This window comes from Drosophila subobscura, chromosome J (assembly GCF_008121235.1).
Source record: "Drosophila subobscura isolate 14011-0131.10 chromosome J, UCBerk_Dsub_1.0, whole genome shotgun sequence".
In the NCBI taxonomy this organism is placed as follows: Eukaryota; Metazoa; Arthropoda; class Insecta; order Diptera; family Drosophilidae; genus Drosophila; species Drosophila subobscura.
Genome location: NC_048532.1, coordinates 21,122,644 through 21,145,980, shown reverse-complemented (window position 1 = coordinate 21,145,980; position 23,337 = coordinate 21,122,644). Strand labels below are relative to the sequence as shown.

The 23,337-nt window shown below is 46.1% G+C and overlaps 1 protein-coding gene across 4 annotated transcripts in view; it reads left to right on the top strand.

Moving 5' to 3' along the window:
- LOC117895255 (DNA-binding protein D-ETS-3) overlaps positions 1-23,337 on the top strand; it is a 28,056-nt gene that overhangs the window by 2,530 nt on the left and 2,189 nt on the right. For 2 of the 4 annotated variants that reach the window (XM_034802773.1, XM_034802772.1), the window contains exons 2-9: positions 123-416; positions 475-875; positions 3,312-3,536; positions 13,502-13,552; positions 15,743-15,802; positions 17,227-17,274; positions 20,802-20,991; positions 23,047-23,255. In XM_034802773.1, the coding sequence (XP_034658664.1) occupies positions 184-416; positions 475-875; positions 3,312-3,536; positions 13,502-13,552; positions 15,743-15,802; positions 17,227-17,274; positions 20,802-20,991; positions 23,047-23,255 (1,417 nt within the window). In that variant the 5' untranslated portion in view covers positions 123-183. Of the gene's footprint in view, positions 1-122; positions 417-474; positions 876-3,311; positions 3,537-12,357; positions 13,347-13,501; positions 13,553-15,742; positions 15,803-17,226; positions 17,275-20,801; positions 20,992-23,046; positions 23,256-23,337 lie in introns of those variants that run through there. The other 2 variants (XM_034802774.1, XM_034802775.1) reach the window with 2 other exon arrangements.

Sequence of the window (23,337 nt, the reverse complement as noted above, 5' to 3'; positions counted from 1 at the left end):
GAGTACTTTCCAGTAATTGCAACACAATTTTCTTTATAAATCCATGAAAAATACACAATTTAACCTTTATTCCACTGCTACACAACTCCATTTCTTACATTAATTTCCCCTACTTCTTATAGAGTCAAGTGGAATCCATTGTTTAGCCAACAGCCAGCCATTGAGGCTTCTCAGGCTTGCGCCATGTACGAGAATTCGTGTTCGTATCAGACGGCGCTGGACCTGAAGCGTGTCTCGCCGCCGACACTGGCCCAGGTGAAGACCGAGGATTGCCTGACGCTGGGGCAGTGCTCGCCGGACTGGACCTCGTATCGCTTCCATCAGTCCACATTTGAGCAGCTGAAGCAGAGCGTGGAGAAGGCCAAGGCGGCGCTGCAGGATCGTAGCAGTTTCTTTGGTGCCACCAGCGCATTCAGGTGAGACTTTGAAACCTTAAACAAGTAATTCAGCACTGAAGATCTCTCCCATCCACAGTGACATCTACTCCAGCCAGCGTTTGACAGACAGCCTCGACACCCTGCCCGTTCAGACTGGAAATGGGGCTGGCAATTGCTTGGGTTTGCCGCACAATCACGGCCCTGGTGTTGGTGTTGGTGTTGGTGTCGGCGTAGGCGTTGGTGTAGGCGTGGCCGGCGTACTCAACTACAATGCGGTGAGCAGCAGCACGGCCGGGGTGAGCAGCAGCGTGCAGCGCCATCGTCTGGACACGTTGCAGCCACCCGCTGGCTGTTCACCCGCCGGCACACAGCATGGCGTCATCACGTCCAGCGCTGGCCAGGTCACATCCGGCACTTTGGATGCGGTTAGTGCGGCACCGGCACTGTCATCGCTGACGGCCTCCAGCACATCCCATGTGGAGCACAAAGTTCGAGCAGGTAAGCAAATATCCACCGAGGATCGGCACTGGGCAGCTCCCTTTACAGACCACCCACCCACCCAGCAACCCACTGACCTTCTCGCAATTGTCTAGCACGAAAAATGTCAACGAAATGGCGGAAAAACAAATCCTGCGCTTCCGGTCAAAGGGAAAACGGATCCCAAAAGTGGCAAAGGGGCGAAAAAGAATTGCCGAAAATGTTGTGTGCCACAAAAGTGGCAAATTTCGCGTATTTATTTAAACACATCCAAACAGCATATGTGCCAGGTCCACCTCCACACCGCCACTCCTCCTGCCGCACCTCCTTCGCTGCTGCTAGTTCAGGGCAACGAATATGTCCGAGCCCCGTTACATTTAATGGCCAAAACAATGGCCCAAAAACCGCGACCAGCCATGTACATAATTTCGCTTGTTCTACCAACAACTGGAAAAAGAAAAAACGAAAAAAAAAAGGGAAAAGATATTCCACAAAAAATTTAAATTGAATTATCCATATAAACGTTGAGGTCTCTTTGGGGTCTCTCGCTCGCTTCTATTCTCGCTCTTGGGGTTAACTTTTTTACTTGTTTTCGGTTACATATTTATCAATTTAAGCCGGCCCGGCGGATGTGGCTTATAATGTGGCCCTTGGTCGCTGGCTGTTGGCCCGCTACTGTCCGCGGTAGCAGCTTTTGATAGAACCATCAAAACTGAACAATTTCATCGCGTGCCTGGCAAGAGTTTGTTACGTCCTGCAAGTCCCCAGTCAAGCGCTATGTCCATGTCCATTTATTTCTATAAGAAAGTTTCTTTTTTGGCAAATTTATGCCCCAACTCTGGGCTCTTGTTCGGGTTCTGTTTCTCTGTTTCAATTAGACAAGACTGACACAAGGCCTTCGGCGACTTGTCAGTGGTTCTTTGGCTGAGGCACAAGCTCCATTTATTGTACATTTCATGGCAAAAACTTTAAGATAATTTTCCCTTTTTATTATGTGGAAATAATCTCCTGACTTTACTCAGCGAAAATGGAAGACACAAAATGGCCGCCAGCTCATTTTCCTCGCATCTCATGACCGAAGCGCTCAAGCAAATATGAAATGAATCCTTTCCCCACTCTTTCAGCTCTTGTGTCCCTGTGTCCCTTTCTAAGGGGGAGCTCTGGCTGTGGCTCTGCTGCTGTCAACAGTAGCTGAGTTTTTGCCGCTGCTTCTGCCTTTGGCATGAAAAGATTTTGTCATGCGTAACTCATTATTTTTTGTGCTGTACAGCAAAGACGTTTGGCTCACAAAAGCGCATAAAAAATAATTACACTTGCCAGCCAACTCAAGGCAAATATATAAGCAGAACTATACAGAAGATTGTCCTACAGTTGGATGTGATAAACGTTAGATAGACAATTTTGTACCATAAGAAAGAGTTCTTTAAACTTCTTTGAGCTAAGCGTTCATTGGATTTATCTTTCCTCTTAAAGAGGAAGACCAAATTATGTAAAAAAACATGGAAAGATCGATCACTTTTCAAAGGAACTGCTTTAACCATAAGTATCAAACATTTCTGCAGTTTCTTACCTTCTTTATGTGTACATTTTCGAGCTCTACCAGCTAAGCTATATTTTCCATGGAAATAGAGCTTAAAGATAAATTTCCCTGACTACTTTCAACTGTCATAATGTGAGAAGTTTGCCCATTAAATGCACATTTTGTCCAAGTTTGCCATAGTCAGAGTTTGAGTTACTTTAAGTTCAGTTTAACGTGAGATCTACTACCAACTCAGAGGATACATTTCTGCCTTACCCTCTCAGAGGCTGCAATTATGACACAGTACGTTGACAGAGCAGACAGCTCTCATGGGAGAACATCATCCTCTCATCATCCTCATGGCTATCATTATCATAGACTCGTATCACATCCGGCTTGACATTTCAATTGAAAGCGTTGCAAATTTCTCTCGGTTTTGCTTCTCTTTTTTTTCTGGCTTACTGTTGTTTACATCAAACAAAGATTTACGGCAATTAAACAACTCTCCATTGGCTGGCGACTGGTCTGTGAAGTGACAACCCTCGCGATTATATCCTTTGCGGTTCACAGGATCTGTCAGCGAGTCAAAGGCAAAGGGAGAGGGTGAGGTTGAGGGTGGGTGCGCTGGTTCGTGCCGAGCGACGTTGCGTGACGCTGAAGCACCACCCATGTTGTTCCTGTACTGGCGGGGACGAAGGACAGCAATAGCAATGGAAAACCATAATTCGGGCAATAAATAAACCAGTCGCTAGTTTCTGATGACAATTATCTATGCCGAGATTTATGATTTTTGTTCCCAGCTTTCAGCATTTTCACTTTTTTTTGCATTCACTTCCGTGGCAAAAGGCGGAGCGTGCCGTGCTGAGTGTGCAAATTTCTGTATTTGCTGCCTGGCAATTAAAGTATCCTTTTGTTTGCTTCTTCTACGCTACTTGCAGATAAATCCTCGCTGGACTGCGCCACAACATCCTCGCACGCCGCTGTGCCCTCGTCCTCGTCCGCCTCCAGTGACCAGCATCAGCAGCAGCAACAACAGCAACAACAGCAGCAACAGCAGCAGCAGCAGGGCAGGCACAGCGGAAGTAAGAGCAGCAGCAGCAGCGCCAGCGGTGCTGCAGGCGGAGGTGGAGTCGGAGCATCAGGAGCTGGCAGCTCGGCACTGTGTAAGTTCCAACTTTGTGATTATGTCAGAAATGTGTCCTTTGAGCTTTTCTGACAGCTTTCAGTCAGGACAGCAACCTGAAGTCCCATTGTTCACACTGAAGAGGGCGCTGTTGTGCTCTGCGGGGGTGGCAGAGCAGGCATGTCCTTGGTTTCCAGGGGGTTGCTTTGGGGGAAAAGTGTAGGGTGGCAGGGAGTAGCCTTGTACGAGGAGTCGGTGGAACTTTATGAAATGTTCTGGCTATATTTATACCCGGTACTCGAAGAGTAAATAGGGTATATTGTATTTGTGCACAAAGTGAATGTATGTAACGCACAGAAGGAAACGTCTCCGACCCCATAAAGTATATATATTCTTGATCAGCATCAATAGCCGAGTCGATTGAGCCATGTCTGTCTGTCCGTCCGTCTGTCCGTCTGTCCGTCCGTCTTGTTGAGCGCCTGGATCTCAGAGACCATAAAAGCTAGAGCCACCAAATTTTGCATCCATACTTCTGTGTGCTCACACTGTTACAAGTGTATTTCAAAAATGAGCCACGCCCCCTTCCGCCTCCGCAAAAGGGCGAAAACCTCCCAAATCTACAATTTTGAAGATAGCAGAAAAAAAACGCCATTCCGTAGGGAATGACCATATCTATCAGATCACCAAATTGGGATCCGATTGGATCATTATTATAGCCACGATGAAAAAATTCATTTTCAATGGCCAAACCCACCCCGTCCCGCAGCTTATAGCAAAACACTGGCCGTCTGCCGCTGGCTCTGCCTCTGGCTCTGCCTCTGCCGCTGGCTCTGCCTCTGCCGCTGGCTCTGACTCTGCCGTGAGTCTGCAGTGTGTGGGTCTAGGGAAGGGGGGCGAGCTAAAGGAGCGTGTTGGTGTGAGAAGTGTTGTAGATGTAGATGACAGATGAAGAAAAAATTTACAATTTGACAAATAACCGCTAATGTACAGATGTAGTACTGAGTGCCGGGTATAAAAGTTGTGACGCGTAAGAAGCGTCTCACACGTCCCTTCTCGTTTTGGAATGTTTAAATGGAATGTCTTGTAAAAGACTTTCGTTGATCAAAGTTCTGAAAAGTTTGAAGCTTTGCTCTCTTCAGAATCATCTAATGCTAAGCATAATGATGTCGTATCAACACTTGAAACTTATCTCTCATACTTAGAAGAGTTTCCTACTCCCTCCGATCTAACTGCAAATCCCTGGGAATCCCTGAGAATTGATATCTCAATTGCTCACTTGACTTAATGCCTTAAGCCTGACTAATGCGCGTAATCTGGCCCATGAACCATGAGTACTGGTCCCTCTGGGAACTGCAATTGAGAGCTATTGACAGTGGGAAAGTTGGCAAACAAAAGGCGGCACAACCTTCTGTTAATGTTCATTGTTCCCTGGTCCACTGTAAACATACAAAACGCAACAGTCACAACATTCCCGCTCGCTGACAGAGAACTTCGCTCTTGCGCTCCCTCTCTGTCAGTTCTATCTGTGATGCGACTGCCCCCGTTGATAATTTGACTCTTAAGTGCTCTTCAGCGGTAATCCTATTAAAGCGTGTTAGTCACACGCTCACACAAACACACTTCACAGGGAAACGAAACGCTACGCAACGTGAAGTGATGTGAAGTGTGTGTGCGGCCGAGGCGGAGGACGAGGACAACCCCCGAAGCGCATCCCAGACACTCGGGCGACTACCAGTCGAGCAGCGACTCGAGGGATGGGCTGGGCAACGAGGCAACAATGAGGCTAATCGACAGATCATAAAATGATCAAAATGTTATGTGAAGCGCATTAGGGCGCACGCGTCCTTGACAGCGTGGCAGACACAACAGATAGGAGAGGCGAGTTCCCTGGGATGGAATTGGCTTGGCTGTGTGTGGGATTCCCAATTGAGCGGTTAGGTGTGCATAATGAGAAAGGGTGGAGAATGGAGAGCAGGAGCATGACATCGTTAACATCCATGATTGAGTGAGTGCCAATTGCTAGAATTTATTGTTTATTATCTTTAGATTGGTTAGATTTATGCTGCTCGATTGCTTGTTTAATTAGTTGAATGGGAAACAAGTAGCAGATGGATTTATAGAAGGAATAAACTATGGGTTAGAGACCTAAGATTGATTTCGGAGAGAGTTTATAAGGAGGAACTACATAAAACAGTTTTGCTGCAGGAAGTACATGTTTCAGGAGTCTCTCTTTCCTGCTCTGCCATTTTTTAATTATATTTTAAATTCTGTAATCACATTTTCTGCTGTCTATCATCATCTGTCGTTTGTTTATTTGTTTGCTTTGCTGTTTGTGCTCTGCCTGCTGCACGGTAATCGTAATCACATAATCTGGACGCCAGCCCACGCCTCTCCATCAAAACGCCCAGCGGGTGGCACACACACACCCCCTTTGGCCACCCACAAGCAAGCGCCACATTGTGTCCCTCAGTCTGCCTCTCTCTCACTCTCTCGTTCCCTTTCGCAGTCTCTGACTGTCTGTCTCTATCTGTCGCCGTATGTTTTGCTCACTTCAAATTTAATTTCTGATTTCATTTGCGCACAGTTAATTCTTCGTTTACGTTTCGTTTCGTTTTTTTTTCACCCGTAATTGTTTCAGGCTGTGAAAATAAATTGAAAATGCTGCTGTGCCAACTGGCGCCAGGTTCGTAGTCCGTAGTCCGTGGCAGGGGACGGGGCCATGCCGCACCGGGGCCAAAGGACGTTGAAGTCCTTTTTGACAGCTTCGCGGACTGACGCTTACGCTTAAATTTATTCGCTCATATTTATTAATGTGGCAACATAGCAGCAAAAAAATACATGAATGTATAAAGAATAGAAAGAAAAGAGGGAACTTGGCCGAGACTCCGTTTCCCAGGCTTTTCCCTTGGCTGCTGATGTCCGCTCATGTGCGCGATTGTGTATGCCGCCTATTGATGTCCAAATATTTTTATTCATGGCCCTTTTCGCGGTTCACTTAACTGCCGAACTTCCAGTCATTACCCCCCTTTGAGATTCGAGCACGAGTCGCTCATAAATCACGTCATTGTTGGGCCCATCCCCTGAGCACCAGGCTGAGTACCAGGCGCCAGTGCCAGCGTCTCGTCACCGCCTTTCGATGACGGCAACAAGCTGGAAAATATATATTCTCGTATTTTGCTAATTTAGTTTGGTTCACATTGCTAGCACATTGATTTCGCACCGATAGACAAACAAATTTGCCTGCTCGAACAAAAGCAACGCAAAAAAGTTTACAAAAAATAATTAAAAAAGCGAAACGAATGGAAATGTAATAGAAAACTGTCAGCGAGTCAGCAACAGGTCGTCGGGCTTCCGCCTTCGAAGGCCTCGCTTTTTTTGTTGTGATTTATGCCCCGCTGGAAATGACCCGCTTCCGACATGAAATATCAAAAAAAGAAAAAGAACAGAAAATAAATATGGGAAAAATGGAAAAAATCAGAAGTGGCAGCCAGCGAAAGGTGAAAGGAAAATAGAAAAAGCTGCGGCGCACTTGAAAGTTTTAGAAGAAGCAAAAGAGAGAGAGAGAGAGGGAGGAGCACCTCCCGAGGGAGAGAGAGAGAGAGAGCAGCCTTTACACGGCGGAAACGCAGCGCACCCAGAGCCGGAGGTGACTGTGTCGAAGCGTCTCCGGTTCGGGTGTGAGGCCAAAAAGCGAACTGCAATTTAGTTGTCAATTGAATTTATGAGCTTGTTGAATTTATGGCCAACTACTACACTCTCTCTGCTCGGGTTGCCTTTGCTTTTATCTCAAGTGACACAACTCACGTGAGCGTAGACTCCGTGCCGTGGGAGAGCCCTTGATCCGCGCCGCGACCCTCCAAAGTCAATCTGCGCTATCAATTGACAGCGAGGGTCGCTCGGAGTCGAACCGCAATAATTTATAGCCCCGAATAGCACGTGAACAAGTCGTATACAGAGAGACCGGCCACCCCTTTTTGGGATGGCAGTTCTGTATGTTAATTGTTTGTTTGCTGTTTGTTGTCATTGGCTCTTAAGTGGCGCGGGGGGTGAAGAGCTGGTCGAGGGGTGCAGGGGCAACACCCGTGTGAATATGCTAGCTTTCAGTTTATGAAAGAATCACACACACAAAAAAAGAGCAGGAAAACCAAAACGTAAACGAGCTGAGGTCTGTCTCTCTGCCGTGCAATTATCTCCGAGCCGAAAGTCAAACGTTGGTAATCGGAGTCGTCGGAGTTCAGGCAGGACACGCACCATGCAGCACCCTGCCATCGTGCAACCGTGCACCCGTGCCACTCGTGGCACACCCTTCCACCTCCTCTCCTGTTTATCAGTGGCGCAATTATTGCTTGTATTGTTCAGAGGACACTTTCAATATGTTTCTGTGAGAATTTCTTGCCTTCGTGGCCGCCCACCCTCCTTCCTCTCACACTCTCTGCCTGTTTGTTCGTGTCCATAATTTGTTTTTATTACAATTTTCACTTTCATTTCGCTGGGGTTTACCTTTTTTATTTGCTTTTTTTGTGGTTAGGGTTTGTTTGATTTGGCGTGTTGCCTTTTATTTGTGTGAATTCCGAGTTGACATTGTTCTTGCTGTTGTGGGAACAAGTTTCGGGCAGTCATCTAGATGTGTTCGAGTTGATAACGAAGGTGTAATAGGTGTCGACAAAGGGTGGGAGAGAGGGAGAGACAGAGCCAGGTCAAGGAGAGTTTATGGAAAGTTAATGCAGTGGAAAGATTTGATAATAAATCACAATGAACTCAGAAATATACAAATAATCTTTGAAAGAGAGGAGATATCCATAGAGAAGATGAAAGGGAACAATTATGAACCTCGAGCAATGAATAAATAACCATTAAGAAGAGAAGAAGAACTCAGAGAGGTTGCATCGTTCCGCAGAAGCTGGAAGCACTCCAAACACAAGAGGCTGCATAGATTCCTATGCCATATTTCTCCGCCAATATCTATTACCCATCCACCTAGTAGCGCTCCCTCTGTTGCTCCATCCTTAACCCACTCATCTCACACACAAAAAACTTTCACAGCTGCCAATTTCCAGCTGATTTATGAGTATGGGCACCGCCTTTGCCGCCCATTTGATTAGCAAATATTGAACCCGAGATGAGGAGAGAAATTTGTGTATTGTATTTTTATTATTTTAATGGCGCTTATAACAATACGCATTTTGGCAATAACAAAATGCACAGCCCAAAGGCCTCAGGCAAAACGAGCAATCTTCGAAGGGGAGGAGAGGATGGAGGAGTGCCAGAGAGCATTAAAGACCCGCAACGAGCAGGGAGCAGGAGCTGCCCCCGCCGGGTGACTCTTGGCCTGTCATGCCTCGCCGAGCGGTATGCCACGTGCCGCGTCAGCAGCGACTTCGACTTCGTCGCGTGTTACATCATTCATACGTCATTAATGGCCACGTGTCCGAGCTGCCAGTTGTTATTGTAGGCTGGGCCATTTCGTTGTTGCACAAGGACAAGACGCATACGAGATATTAGCAGCCAGGACTTTCACCCAGTCCCACTCCCACTCCCACAGCCTTGAGAAAACAAATCGCAGCGTTGATTGCGTTTCTTATTAACTGTTCGGTGATTCGGTGGTTGGACTTGGATCCGTACAATATGCTCCCTGTCTCTGACTTTAGTACTGTGATTCAGTGTCGTCATGTTTGTCTTGACGCTTCGTTGAATGTTTTTGGGCTGCACACACAAATGGACACACAGGCCTGGGGATGCACTGATTGTGTGTCACTCGGCAGGAGCAGGGGAAGGAGCAGCGGCATCTCCCAAGACACAGATGAATGTTTTGTGGCTTAAAGTTAACTTCAAACACTTGACTTGGGGGCGTGTTGGTTGAGCGCCAGAATGGGCTTGGATGTAGGCGTTGTCGTAGGCGTAAGTGGCGGCGTTGTAACCGCAGCTTTTTTGGGGAGTCAACGGAAATGTTACGGCGTCGCAAAATGGCGGAAATCGCACAACAAAAGAAATTAATTTAAAGTTTCTTTCGTTTCGTTTCTTTTGGCGTGCAAATGAAATTACATAATGAATGCAATTAAAATGTTAAGCGTAGCTAAGACACAGCGGCGAGAACTAACTTTGTGCCACAGTGGGAAGGCGGGGGGAAAGTCTGCCCCTCTGCCACAGGCAAACATTTTGAGCCAAGTGAAACTTGGTTTTCCGCTAACGGAGGAACAGCAAATTGCTATTTAGCCATTTTAGATGCCATTAGCAGGGGTTCACAACTACATACACACACACACGTACCTCAACACACACACACACAGACACTTTGAGGGTAAGAGCTTGTTGTGGGTGGTAGGGAGAGGGACGGAGACGGAGGTGAGGAGACTCCACTTGTGCCTTCCAGTTACGTTTATTAAATAACTGCGTGTCAAAGCAGCTCACACACACTTACAGAGACACAAACTAGCACACACACACACACACACTGATGGGTGTATGTGTACATTAAAAGTTCCCTTGAGCTGTGCTCAACTTTTCACTTTGTTTGTGTGTGTTTTCGGATTGCATGAATGCGTGGGTGAAAAGCGAAATTTGTTTTTAACTAAAACTAAAACTAAAATACAAGCCAAGCGGGAGCAAAGTGAGTGGCAAGAGTCGACTATTTGTTGCCCATTTACGGACTTTATGTAAAGATCTTCTTGGAAAATCTTCTTCAGTTCATAACTTGTGCAAGTGCGAGGGCCTGTCGGGGAGATCGGCACGATAGGTGGATTCTTATCCCATTTTAAGTCTCACAAGGAGCACCCCTACAATGATCAATCTCTACTGGCTTAATGGGTTAACAATTGAGAGTTTGTATTCGAATATTTAAGTGCGTTTTTCGGTATTAATTATACAACCTCCAAACCCTTTTAGCCATTTTACACTTCTTGCTGTGTGCTCCGTAAAATGGTCAATTAAATTATGAATTACCTTTCCAAATTCAATTGATTCTCCTTCAGCTGTTTAAAATTCTCCCTCAGCGTAATCATCTTCATAGCAAAAAATCCTCTATAGGGTATAGAAGAACCAGAGCTAGGGTAAACATGCTACACACACACTGAAACAGCGGGTGCAAAAAGGAAAACTAGTAAAGCATTTCGTTTATGTGTGAGGAACTACAATTTGTTCGTTGACGCCTATGAATTAGCCCATGCCACCCACTGGGGCAGAGCATACTGGATGCCCATACTCCCCGCACACACACAGGGACAGCGCCTCACTTGGCCAGGACGCCTCGGGGCAAGAGGCAGAGAAAACAGAGGGGCAAAAACAATTTCAATGGGGAATTCAAAAATTAATTAAGCCAGACCCAACCAAAAGGCAGCTGTGTAGATGGTTGGCTGGTCTCAGTCTTTGACTGAGTGACTGTTGGTGTGTGTGTGTGTGGGTGTTTGTGTGTGTCTGTCATTTTCTGTTGCCTGCTTCAAGGGGCATGGCGACAAGGCGCGCTGTTGCTTGATGAGGAACAGAGAGAGTGAGTGGGAGAGAGAGGCAGAAGGCAGCGTCACAATTGCACTTGAGCAGCTGCAGCGCTGTCAGCGTCGACGCCAACGCATGTGCACCTCCGCACCACCATTCCCTCCACTCCTCATTCTCCGCTTCTTTCCCCTCACAGCAGTCAAAGCCTTTCACAATCAACTATTGTTGATTTCTCCTGCAAATCCTTGCAGCTCCAACTTCTCGCGCATTGTTTTTGCCACGCTGCCAGCACTCCTCCTCAGTTCCCACCTTCAACTTGTACCAGTCCCACCATCAGCTATTCCCCAGTCCCACCTTCAGCCTGTCCCTATCCTCACTCCCCACACGCTCTTTAGAGTGGATAGGGGAACACGCTGCATAACGGCGGAGAAGGTGGAGCTGGGGGGGGCGTTGTAGGCGAACGACGAAACGGTAATATCCTTGTGTTTGGTGGAAGGAAAAAGGAAGTGGATAATACATCCGTCCTTGTTGCTTCGTGTCACCCACTAAAAAGGCGATGCCACTTCTGAAGCTCTGCCAGGAGCAGCGGCAGCGGCCATCCATTGAGTGGCCGTGCGCAAAAGAGACGGGCATAGTGTGTGAGTGTGTGCAGAGAGAGAGAGCAAGAGAGCAAGAGAGAGAGTCCCAAACCAGCGGCCTGTGGCTTGTTTTTAGTCAAGTGGAAACGGTAACCTCCTACAATAAACCCGAAGAGAGAGAGAGAGATGAAGAGAGAGCGAGCTTTTGTCCTGCATAAATTCATATCTGAGTGCAAACCAACTCCATGGATCGCGTTTTGATGGGGTACACACTCGCACAATTAGAATCCAATGTTCTGGGACTCCTCTAAGCTGCGACTTCAATGTCCTTTCCCGCTCCATGCCCACTCCAGCCTGCCTCCATTTGCAGAAAGCTCTCTTGGCGCGTACGAAAAGCTTTCCCGGGCTCTCCGTGGCTAGGCCACACCTTGTCTCAATGCTGATTGGTGATTCGAGGCGAGCGTCGGAACGGAACCAGGGGGTGGATGTGTACTTTTGGTGTGGATTAAAACCCTAAGTATATCCTGGGGCGCAACAAAGGACAACAGCAGCAGCAGTGGCAGTGGCAGTGGCAGCGATGCCAAACAGAGCCAGCAACATGCCCAACCCGAGCCAGCGAGCCAGACAGATAGATACACACAAAGGAGCGAACAAACGAGCCGAGTCCGCCACCCACCAAAGTGCTGCCCAACCAGCCACCAGCCACCCCCACTGTATATGGCATGTGGCAAGCTTTGAGGGTTGGTGGGAGGTCGGTGGGCAGAGGCAACGACAGAGGCAACGACAGTGGCAGAGGCTGAAGCAACGTCAACGTCAGCGACAACGACGGTGGCCTGGGCAGGATATGCGCGATTTGACGACGGAATGAAATCAATTGTTACGCTGCCGTGCCACAGATCGGACGCAATCCGGTGTCAGTGCTCAAGCTCAATAAAACGAACATACAGATACCCGTAACCCGTTGCGCGTACACCGCAAACCGTTGCCCGTTGTCCAGAAAGCCAGAAGCATCCTTTCTTAAACAAAGTGATTTACGCGATTTTGTGGGCCTACACCAGCGCACGCACGCACACCAAGAAGCTCTCGGCAAAAAACACACACACACGGACAGTGCACACACTTACACACATTGACACATATAAATCAGTTGGACACGCGAGCGAACGAGCGAACGAACGAAAGGACTGGACGGCAGGGTCCAGAAGTGCATTGGAAAGTTCGAACGGAAGTCGAGGTGTCCGGTAAACGGTAACCGGTTCCGATCGTCACTTTTCCCGTTCCCGTTCCTTTTCCTGTTCCGCTGCGCGTCGGCTCGCTGCTCGCGCTGCTCGTTTGCGGTATTGCCTCCGTTTTTAAATAAATTCAATTGTGGACAACACTTGGAGACGCCTCTCCGTCGCTCTCCGGCTCTGCCTCTGCCTCCGTGTTATTAGTTTCCGGACTCCGGCGACCAATTTACCGCTTGCCAAAAAAAACAACAACAACCGGACAACAACACAAAAAGAGAAGGAAAGACAAAGAGCAATTGCAAATTTGAATTTGAATTTGAAATTCCAACTAATTGTTCGGCAACGAACAACGGAAAAGTGGAAAACCCAATTGGACAGTGACACCTACTGAGGGACACACGAGAATCTATCGAGTGAGGAGCAACCTTTTGTAGAGCACCGACGGCGGTTTGCCCCGCTGCCACACAATGCTGGACATCAAGTCCTCCGCTGATTACTTGTCACGCTCCACGGGAGGCTTCAGCAATTTCTCAATGCTCTTCGCAGGTGAGTGGGCAATGTGTGAGCCAACACGACCGTCGGCCGCGGTCCTGACCAATGCCGCATGGAATCCAAGTAAATAATTTAATGCCATAGCTCCCTAAGACTTACTTCTCGTAATCGTAACCTGCCGTCGGCTTCTACTCTAAGTGCCACTTGCCTAGGTTTAATCTTAAGTGAAGTGAATTCGGAATTGGATACTCAAAATATTTATTCTCTTTCTGTTGCAGATTCCTCGTACAAATCGTCGTGGGGCTCCCACAGTTCCACCCAATCGCAAGGTGAGTTTGAAGTGCATTTTAGTTCAAATAAAATTCACTGAGATTAGATTAGATTATGCAAATAAAGCTAGAAGTGATTGAAAGGAAAATAGTTTCCACAAATAACTTTGATCATCATTGAGGGAAATTATCACTAATTGCTGAATGGTAGAAAGACAACATTGACATTAAAATCATTAAATATTGAAGCTCTAAGAAGGACACCATAGAATTTTATTTAAATCGAATCAAATGTAAATTTTATAACCTCTTTCCATTGTTTTTAATTGCAAAAATTTAAGGAACTTTCTAAGTACGAGTTTATTTAATTTTGGACACAGAACAAATTGTTTTAGTTGGAAAATAAATGAAACAAATAATTCAAGGCTTCTTGGTATCCCCTCAAAGTCTCAACTGCTTCATAAAACTGATGAAAAGTTCTGCAATTGGCTCTTCCACATACCTCCAAAATAACTTCATTCCTCTCTATCATCTTTCTGCCTACTTTTCATATATATTTGTTGGCTTCCGCTCAATACAAATCCAATGAAAGACCGCTGTAAATTCTCAAACAAAACTTGACTAATTCGCCAGAGTTCCAATGATTGCAAATTGCCAACAAATATACTCAAAAAGTTGTGCTCGAAGCCTGAAATTATAGCAAATTATGCCTCGAAAACCGAAGACATCAAATGAAAGCACTCAAAAAGCCATAAGCTAATATTAAATATGCAAAACACACACACACGGGTACAGGCAGAGGCCCAAGGAGATGGAAATTCACACGAATGGAAGGGACGCAGGGTGCTTGGGTGCCGGGAACCAGTGAAGCATGCAAAATTTGTGCCCTGATAGATGTATTGAAGCAAATCAACAAGCATCAATAGAATATTGACAGACACTTGGGTTGGGGGTTCTGGTTATGGTTATGGTTAAGGTTCTGGTTCTGTGGCTGCTTTTGATGTATAGATAAGGGACTGCAAAAAGGTGACGACTACACGTGTTTTTTTTTTGTGGGGTTGCGAGTCATTGAAGCGAGCAGGGGCTAAGCGGCTTATTAGGCTAGTTACGGGACAATACTAATTGAAATTATATTGTCCTTTGACACCCACTCCATAGGCATTAGCCTGCAGGCATTTTAAATCTGTGAAATTCTGAAATATTCCCCCACACACCAGACACCGGAGAGGAGAGGAGACAAAAATTTCAGCTTGGCTGCACGCATTTAGCTGTTGGCCATTGATGGCATCAAAATTGTGCACAGGCAAAAGTTTGTTCACAACTTCAGCCACACTCAACTCCACTCAGGCAGCAGCAGGCACAACCCCACCAGAGCAAAACTCCTTGCCACACTCCATGCCGCATCCCACTCTGGTGTCGGTGTTGCTGTTGCTGTTCGGCTGCTGCAATCGTTCGCCTTTTGTGCTCTTCGCAGTTGAGTGGCCACACAAAGCGCGCAGAAAACCAAAAAATGTCATATGAAAAGTTGTTCGCCTTTTTAAGAACAATAAGTGACAACGAAAACAACAGCAACGGGCGGTCGCTCGTTGCAAGAACCACCCAGAAAATCTTCCTCTCTCTCTCTGTGTGTGTGTCCTTTGCCTGCGGCTTTAATTTCGTATGAAGCGTGAAGTTTGCCACAAGTTTGAACGCGCCGAGATTGTAAATTGAATTGCCAGCGGCATTGTTTTCGCTCTCTTGCCCACTCTCTGTGCAATCATATTCCATTAAAATGAAAAAGATCTCACAGCTTTCAGCGTTGCTCATGTCACAGGACAAGCAGCGCCTTGGGCTCCGTTTCGTCGAGTTCTTTGATGACATTGCTGAGATAATGTTTGTGTTGCGGTTGGGTTGACGATTGCCTTTGATTGTTCAACTGAGAGTGTTAACTGACAGCTAGGTTAAGTTCTAATGAATATATGTACCAATATATGAAGCACACATAATATTAAACGGTTGCTGATTGTCTGTTGGGTGCATGCAAAGCAACCTATCGGAGAATCTGCTGCTGTGATCCTCAGTAGTTGTAAGCAAAAGTTGTCCGAGTACCAAGATATACCAGAAAAGATCCCTTTAGGTTCTTCAATGAGATCGTGAGCTTCTTCTTTGAGCTATAAAACCACTAAATCTTTCCTTCTTTTATTGAAAGATTCCGCATAAAAACACACCTTAATTCAACAACCTTTATCTCTCTTTTTGTCTCGCTTTTAGGCTACAGTTCCAATGCCTTGAGCATCAAACATGATCCGCACTCGCAACTACGGCAACCTGGTGAGTTCCTACCTTTAAACACATATTTTATGCCACTTCTGGCACTCCATTAAAAAGCCCCAAGTGCCTGGCAGATGCTTCAGGCACACGTGCCGCGCATTGTTTAGCCTTAAATCAAACATAAACACGCATGCAAAAAAAGAGGAAATATATTTAACAAATTTGCAATGAAAACTCTGTTTGCCAACACTAATAAAGTTTCGGCATTGTATCGGACGCACGCTGCAAGTGGCACTTGAGTTTTGGGTTTTTTGAGCTGCTCTCCGATACGATACGAATGCCGCCACTCACTCAGTCATTCAATCACTCACTGAGGACTGCACTACCAGAAAGCTAGCAGCTTTCCACCCCTACGCTTAAAAAATTCATTTCGAATACTTCACACTGAAAAGCGAACCGAAAACTGAATCCGAAACCGAAACAGAAATCGAGCAAATACTGTCGCAAAATCAAACCTTAAATACGCCACTTGAGCAGCACTGGAAATGGTAATGGAAACAAAAGTGCCGAGCAGTGGAATTGAAGCGTAATGGAAACAATTGAAAATGCCATAAAGGATTCTCAATTAGAGGGCTGCAACGGGCGGGGAGACGGGGGAGGGACACAGAGAGAGACCCAGACGCACTTGGCCAGGCTTTTGTTGCTGTCAAAAAAATTGACGGCCGTGGATGAATAAGACGCGTGCCAGGCATCCAGCCAGCCAGCCAGCCAGCCAGTCCCGGAATACCGGAATAGGGGGCAGTTTTTTCGGGACATTAAAGAACTGTTGAGAGAACAATGCCCGATGCACGAATGAGGCTGAGAAACTGTTTGCAAAACAATGGCCAGAACGAGAACGAGTCGAGCGACGCGACATGGAGACTGGCTGGCTCTGGGCTAGATGATGCGAATTATGGACAATTGTGTCGTATGTTGAGTAGTGTGTCTGGTTCTGGTCTCTCGGTGAACGCTGCAATCAGGCACTGCATTGAGACAGAGTAACCTTTCTTTTCCCCGTAACCCTTCCAAACCCCTCGCTGAAGGGAGGAGCTGAATTCAGGGCTTTAGCATGCAGGAAACGCGCGCCGGATAATAAGTGAAATGGATATTTCGAGTGTGAGTGAGTGGGTGAGTGTGGGTGTACGAGTGCACTCGACAAATGCGCACAAATGAAGCATCTGCATGCATATACATATATAATACGTATATATTTATATAGGTACTCGTATTTTACAGTTTCCTAGTAATGCATTTCATTTCATCAACGGAAACTAAAACTTGCCATTGCTTTTGCCTTTTCTTTTCTATAAAAATGTTTCCCGTTTCACGTTTACGGGCACGGGCACGGGCACCCTTCATTAAAAAATATTTGCATAAAAGACTTTGACTTGGACTTGGACTAATGCCACGCTTTCTGCTCTGCAACCCTCTCTCTCTATTCACAGATCCATATCAAATGTTCGGACCCACCAGCAGCAGGCTGGCCAGTTCAGGTGAGTGGAACAATCAGAAAAGCATAAAGATGCAGGTGCTGCGATTAGTGTTTCCCTTTGCGTGGGCCACGTGACTACAACTACACTTTGGGGGGTTCAAACTCTAGAGCTCGGCACTCTGAACTCTCCCCAATCTATGTAGAACCCCAAAACACTTACGAACTCTGGCTGCATTTCATTATCATATCAATTTCGGGCTGAGATTCGACTTGGCTTAGTCATTGCCCTCCGGACGGACGGCGACCCTAACAAATTAACCCATTGCATGCGAGCTTAACCCCTTCCATCCGCTCCACCCTGCTCTGCTCAGACTTTTGGGGTGCAGTTTTCTAATTTATGCGAAAGGTGTTTTTCGTAAATTTATTATATCACTTCTGTACGTGTGTGTGTGTCGATGTCCGTGTATGGGCGTGTCTCGGCAATTGTTTTTTGCAGCTTTTGGCCTTTTGTTTCATTCATTGCTTGGGAATTGGAAAGTGTCTAGAGCTCTTGGGCACGCGCCCTGTTGTTAAACGCCATGAAAATCCATTAAAAAGTGATGCAAGCGGGAGTCAAAGGGTTATTCTAAAGTGGGCGTGGCGTGTTCTCTATGAATTTTTGATAAATCGGTCAGCCGTAAGCCTTTTTTTCACACAGCCTCAGAGATTAATGACCGTGAGATTGGGAGTAAAAGAGCGAGGACTAGATGAGGGGAAGGCAGTACCTATTAAAAATCCCTAGAACTTCAGAGTTAAATAATCATAAGTTCGATTGAATGTTTCTACCAAGTGTATAACCCAAAACAATCCTAAAATCCTTGCCAAACTATTATTAAATTCTATTAAATTGTGTCGCACATTGTGGTTGGATTTTGCTGCACAAATGAAAGTCCAAAGGTTTTTTCCAGGGTCAAAATCAATAATTCCTATTGATCCTGCGCTGGGGCAAGCTTTTGCCGCCGCCGCCGCCATTATTGTTGCATGAGCTCCACCCACCGCAACCCCAATGTGGCAGCAAAAACCTGCCACGGCCCCCATGCCTTGCCACCCCATCGAAACATGGCGCTTCAACGGAATTAGCATAAAAACCCAGACGCCCAACATTTTCCGGCGCGACATTTACACGAATCGAGCCTCTGCCTCTGCCCGGCCCTGCGCCTCTTTCTCTCTCTCTCTTTCGCTCTGACTTTGGGCTTCTTTCTCTTTCGCGACTGTTTGTTGTGTGGTTTAGGCCGTTGCCAAGAGTTGGCTCTAAACTTCAACTTGAAGTTGAACGCAAAAGCTCACTGAGATACACACACATACAGAAAGAGAGAAAGACACACACACACACACACCCGTATGGAGCATTGCGCTTTCGCTTTTTGGGTGGCAAAAATGCTGTTTTTGATTAATTATGGCTTCCTCTCGACACGGAACCGCTTTGTTAGCCAAGTCCGGTCAGCGCCGCTGCAAGCTGGTCAAACACTTGACATGCCACACTCATTTGCATGTGTGTGTGTGTGTGTGTGTGTGTGAGTGTAGAGCCTTTACAGCTGCAAGTTGCATGCAACCACAAAACTGATAAAAAACAAGAAAGCAACCCACCAAGAGTCGCTGCATAATTAAATAAGTCAAGATACAGCAACAAAAAATGTTCTTAATTATGTAAAAAAAAAAGGAGTAGCTGCAGCCTCACATACAAAGTCCTGCCACCGCGCTAATTACTTCCGGTTTTAGTATGTTTTTTATGTGGGGATTTATTAATTAACATTTAGCTTGCAGTCAAAAAATGTGCACTTTAACGCCTTTCTAGTGAAATTAGTTAATGCCTTAGGGATAGTACTACCGCTAATAGGTTTTCTTTGTGCCTTTGCAAGGAAAGAAACAGTAGAAAGCAGGAGGAAGATCGGCAGCAATGGCCATAAAGATGTTCCTGTGGATCTTAGCGTGACTATTAGAGCTAGAGAAACACTCAATTTCTTTTAAATTTCATACCCAATGCTTTGTCTTTACTAAGTATCGTTTGCTAAGGCTCTCTACCATAGATCCATGTCTGGTTTTTCCATTAAAATATTACAAATTGGTGATATAAAATGTAAAACTAAATGCTTGCTAAATGTATATTTCTTTGTGTACCTTTGTGCACCTTTTGTGCATTTGTTTATTGTTAATAGCGTGTCAATTGCCTGGCCAGCCCTTTCTTTTTGTGTGTCTTCTGCTTAGCCACGCCCTCGCGTTCGCTCTCTCTTTCTCCCACTCTCTCTGTGTGTGTCTTCTGCTTAGCCCCAGGGACAATTATCATTCATCATCGTCGTGGGTGAATCGTCGTGTTGGCACTTAACACATTCACTTGGCCATGATTTGCAATTAACGCAATATTCATGACGTTCTCACACATGAGCAGCGCTAAGCCACCACCAAAAGTCCCACCAAACCCATCCACCGCCCCACAGCTGCCTCAAGTTTTTCCAAGCCACCCCCCACTGGCTCTCGTTCTGCTCTGCTCTGCTCTGCTCTGGTGTGGTGTGGTGTCCTTTTTTTGTGACTGAGTCTTTTGTCTGACAGCAAACAGAGAAGAGAAAGGAGAGAGAGAGAGCGAGAGCCCGTTTGCTGGGCCTTCTTCCACGGCCTAATTGCCAAATGATTAAGCGATTTATGATGTCTGCGTCGAATGCGTGGCGAATCCCGCTCACAATACACAATCATAATTCTGTAAATGTTTTAGCACGCACAATGCCAAAGTTCAAAGGCGGATTGGGAGTAGGAATTTTTGATTTTCGTGACGCGACGTGGCGTAGGCGTGGGCATGGGGTGGGAAAGTCCAAAAGTCAAAGAACAAATGGGGAACTATGTAACTTAGAGGCAGGGGGGAAGAATATGCTGTGACGCAATAACCTTAAGAAATGTGGAAGTTATTTATAGAGTTCATTAGCTATGGGAATCTTTGCTACTTAAACAAATTCAAGGTAGATGAAGGAGGAATATTTCTTTAGCCAAGAGAGAGCTAAAAGCGAGGACTCCATCCATAATAGATCCAGCTGAAATGATATGTATGCTCAGACGCTGACGCTGACAAATTTCCAGTGAAAGTGCAAGACAGAACATCTATTTTTATGGCCCAAGAATGGTAGAGAGATGGAAGGGGGGCAGAAGAAGCATTTCCCAACTTCCATTACACTTACATGCAATGCCATTTCCGTTGCGCTACACTTCTCTTGCAACAATTTGAGGCAGCCGTCATAGATTTGCCACCGCCAGCAGAGCAGAGCAAAGAGAGCCAGAATGGAGTCACAGTTATTTATCGAATTGCCCCTACAGAGCGCTCGCGGGGGGGCAGCAAGCCAGCAATCCAGCAATCCGTACAGGAAATGCTTTATGGGGCTTTTGCATGCCACAAAATGCTTACATTTTGGCCACATCTCCCCCTGCCAGCCGCCAGCCGCAGCCCCAGCAGTAGTTAATTTAAGACCCAAATGCCGAAAGGATATGCTCTTTTGATGGACATTTAGCCAGGCTCCAAAAGACCGACATTAAATGTCTTTATAACGTATATAATTCCCATTTCAGGCTCCGGACAGATACAATTATGGCAATTCCTGCTCGAACTGCTGTCGGACTCGAACAACGCCAGCTGCATCACCTGGGAGGGCACCAACGGCGAGTTCAAGCTCACAGATCCCGACGAGGTGGCACGCCGCTGGGGCGAACGCAAGTCCAAGCCGAACATGAACTACGACAAACTGAGTCGCGCCTTGAGGTGAGTACTCTATGCCCTCTAATCTAGTATCTATCTATCACTTTGGTGGTGGTTTCTGCCCTTCCCCCCCCCCTGGTGCACTCGAGTGCTCCCTAATTAGCCGATATCTGTGGCATCATCAAAATGCGAGCATGTGTGCAATTTGCTGCTCGTCCGCTCATCAGCAAATGATTTGTGCCCGTCAATGATTAGCCTCTTTGATGACAAAAGCGTACACACAAATAACCCAAAAAAATAACGATAAAATATATAAAAACAGAAAAAAATAAATAAAATCTGTGACAATCCCACAGCTTGACCAACGTTTAGCCCCACTTGATTGTGTGTGTGTGGGCGTGTCCTTGTTGCTGGGCAGAGAGAGATTCAATCATAAATGGCACGGCAATGCAATCAAAAAATCCAATAAAATACAAATCTAATTGCCAAAATTCAATTTCGTATTGAGTTCCATTCCCTATTTCTATGTTTTGTGTGTGATTTGCTGTTACGCTGACAGATGACAGCAGCATATGCGGCAACGCAAACTATTTGTGCAACGGTCAATTTGTTAAGCAAACATCAGTTGGCCCAGAAGAAGTGTTGGCCTAATCCCTGGGCAGGACAGCAAAACGGAACGAGTCGAACCCTTTTACGGCCAGAGCTTCTTGAAACTGTCAATTGCAATCAAAAGGAAAACGGTGGCAGCGATGCCAACGAGCCAATGATGCGAATTCAAGTGGAAAAATGCTGGCAGCCAATTTGCAACACACACAGACATGTAACATGTAAATAAAGATGTAAAAAGTCGAGAAATCCTTTTGCCCGAGAATCCTTTATGATGTGCAGGAAGCCTCAACATGTCTGTCTGTTCCTTTTTGCACATTTCAACTCAATTGAACAAGGAGCGAGGAGAGCCATCATCAGACATCAGAGACATCAGCATCATCGTTGGCTTTTATGTTTGCACAGAAATGCGAGCACAGCCAAGTGTGTGTGTGTGCTACGTGTCATGTGTGTGGATAAATGGGTGTGTAAATTAACACCCACACACACTTCGAGAGAGAGAGAGAGAGAGAGAGAGCTCTAGACAGCAAGGACAAGTGCTTTAATGCTTCATTTGACATGTTTATTCACAGCCAGCTGCCCTTTTGTGTGCTTGTGTGGCCAATCCTCGAAATGGGTTTACTTTAATCCTTTTTCTTCCCTTTTTTTCGGTCCTTTATCTCTGGTCTCTGCTCTCGCTCTCCTACGCCTTGATTGTGCGCCTTTGTCCCTGCCATCAGTCTATTGATTGGCTTTGATTGTTTGTGCAAAGAGCAATCGCCGTCGCAGTGGCAATGGCATTTTCTCTGTGTCTCCCTCTCTGCGCGTATTTTTTTGCTGCGTTTTCCAGCCAGCTTTTGTTTTAATGGTTTTAATTTATGGACGTAATTGGCATAATTTATGCCCCTGGAACGAGCAACAGAACTGCACGCATTATGCCAATTTGCATTGATGCATGGAAATGTTTGCCACTGCGCTCCTTTTTGTAATTTATTTGCATGCTTTTTGTTGCCGTTTTTTACTTTTGGTGGAGCGGAAGTTGCGGACATTTTAAAGCGCAGCCACAATGCGAATTGTCCTTTCCAATGAGCTTTAATGTGGCGGCAACCTGGCCGGCAGTAGTCATGCCTCATAATGGATTGCCAACTTAATGAAAAGAAATCACGGCCAACCCCTCGAATGCAAACAAATGTTCGCCTGCCATTTCTTGGACGCCCACACAATATACAGCGCATTTCCCCCAGCAAATTTCTATTTGACTTTGTGCACAAGGCGTTGCCATTTAATTGCCAAGCGGGAGAGGGAGAGATAGAGTGTCTGGGGAGCGGCACTAAAATCGCTTAATGTCAGCAAAATTAACTTAAAACGCATAAAGCGAGCATTATTTTGTAATTATTTATTGTCCATCTCTGCTAGAGGGGAGACCATGTCCTTTTGTTTAACTTTCCCACATTTCGATCAGAAGCTGTCGCCGAGGGGTTGCTCAACAAATACTAAACGAGATTCTTCCTACCCATTGCTATCCTTTTGCAGATATTATTACGACAAGAACATCATGACCAAGGTGCATGGCAAACGTTATGCGTACAAATTCGATTTCCAAGGCCTTGCAGCTGCCACACAGCCGGCGGCCAGCGATCCCACCTACAAGTACCAGAGTGACTTGTTCATGACACCATATCATCACAGCGCCAAGCTCAGCTCGTTTATGAGTCCCCACCATGGCATGACCTCGTCATCGGGTAAGCAACTCTCACACAGGAGAAGAATTCCCCCCACAGCTAACACTGAAATCTCTTCTTTTCTTTCCGCTTTCTCCCTGTG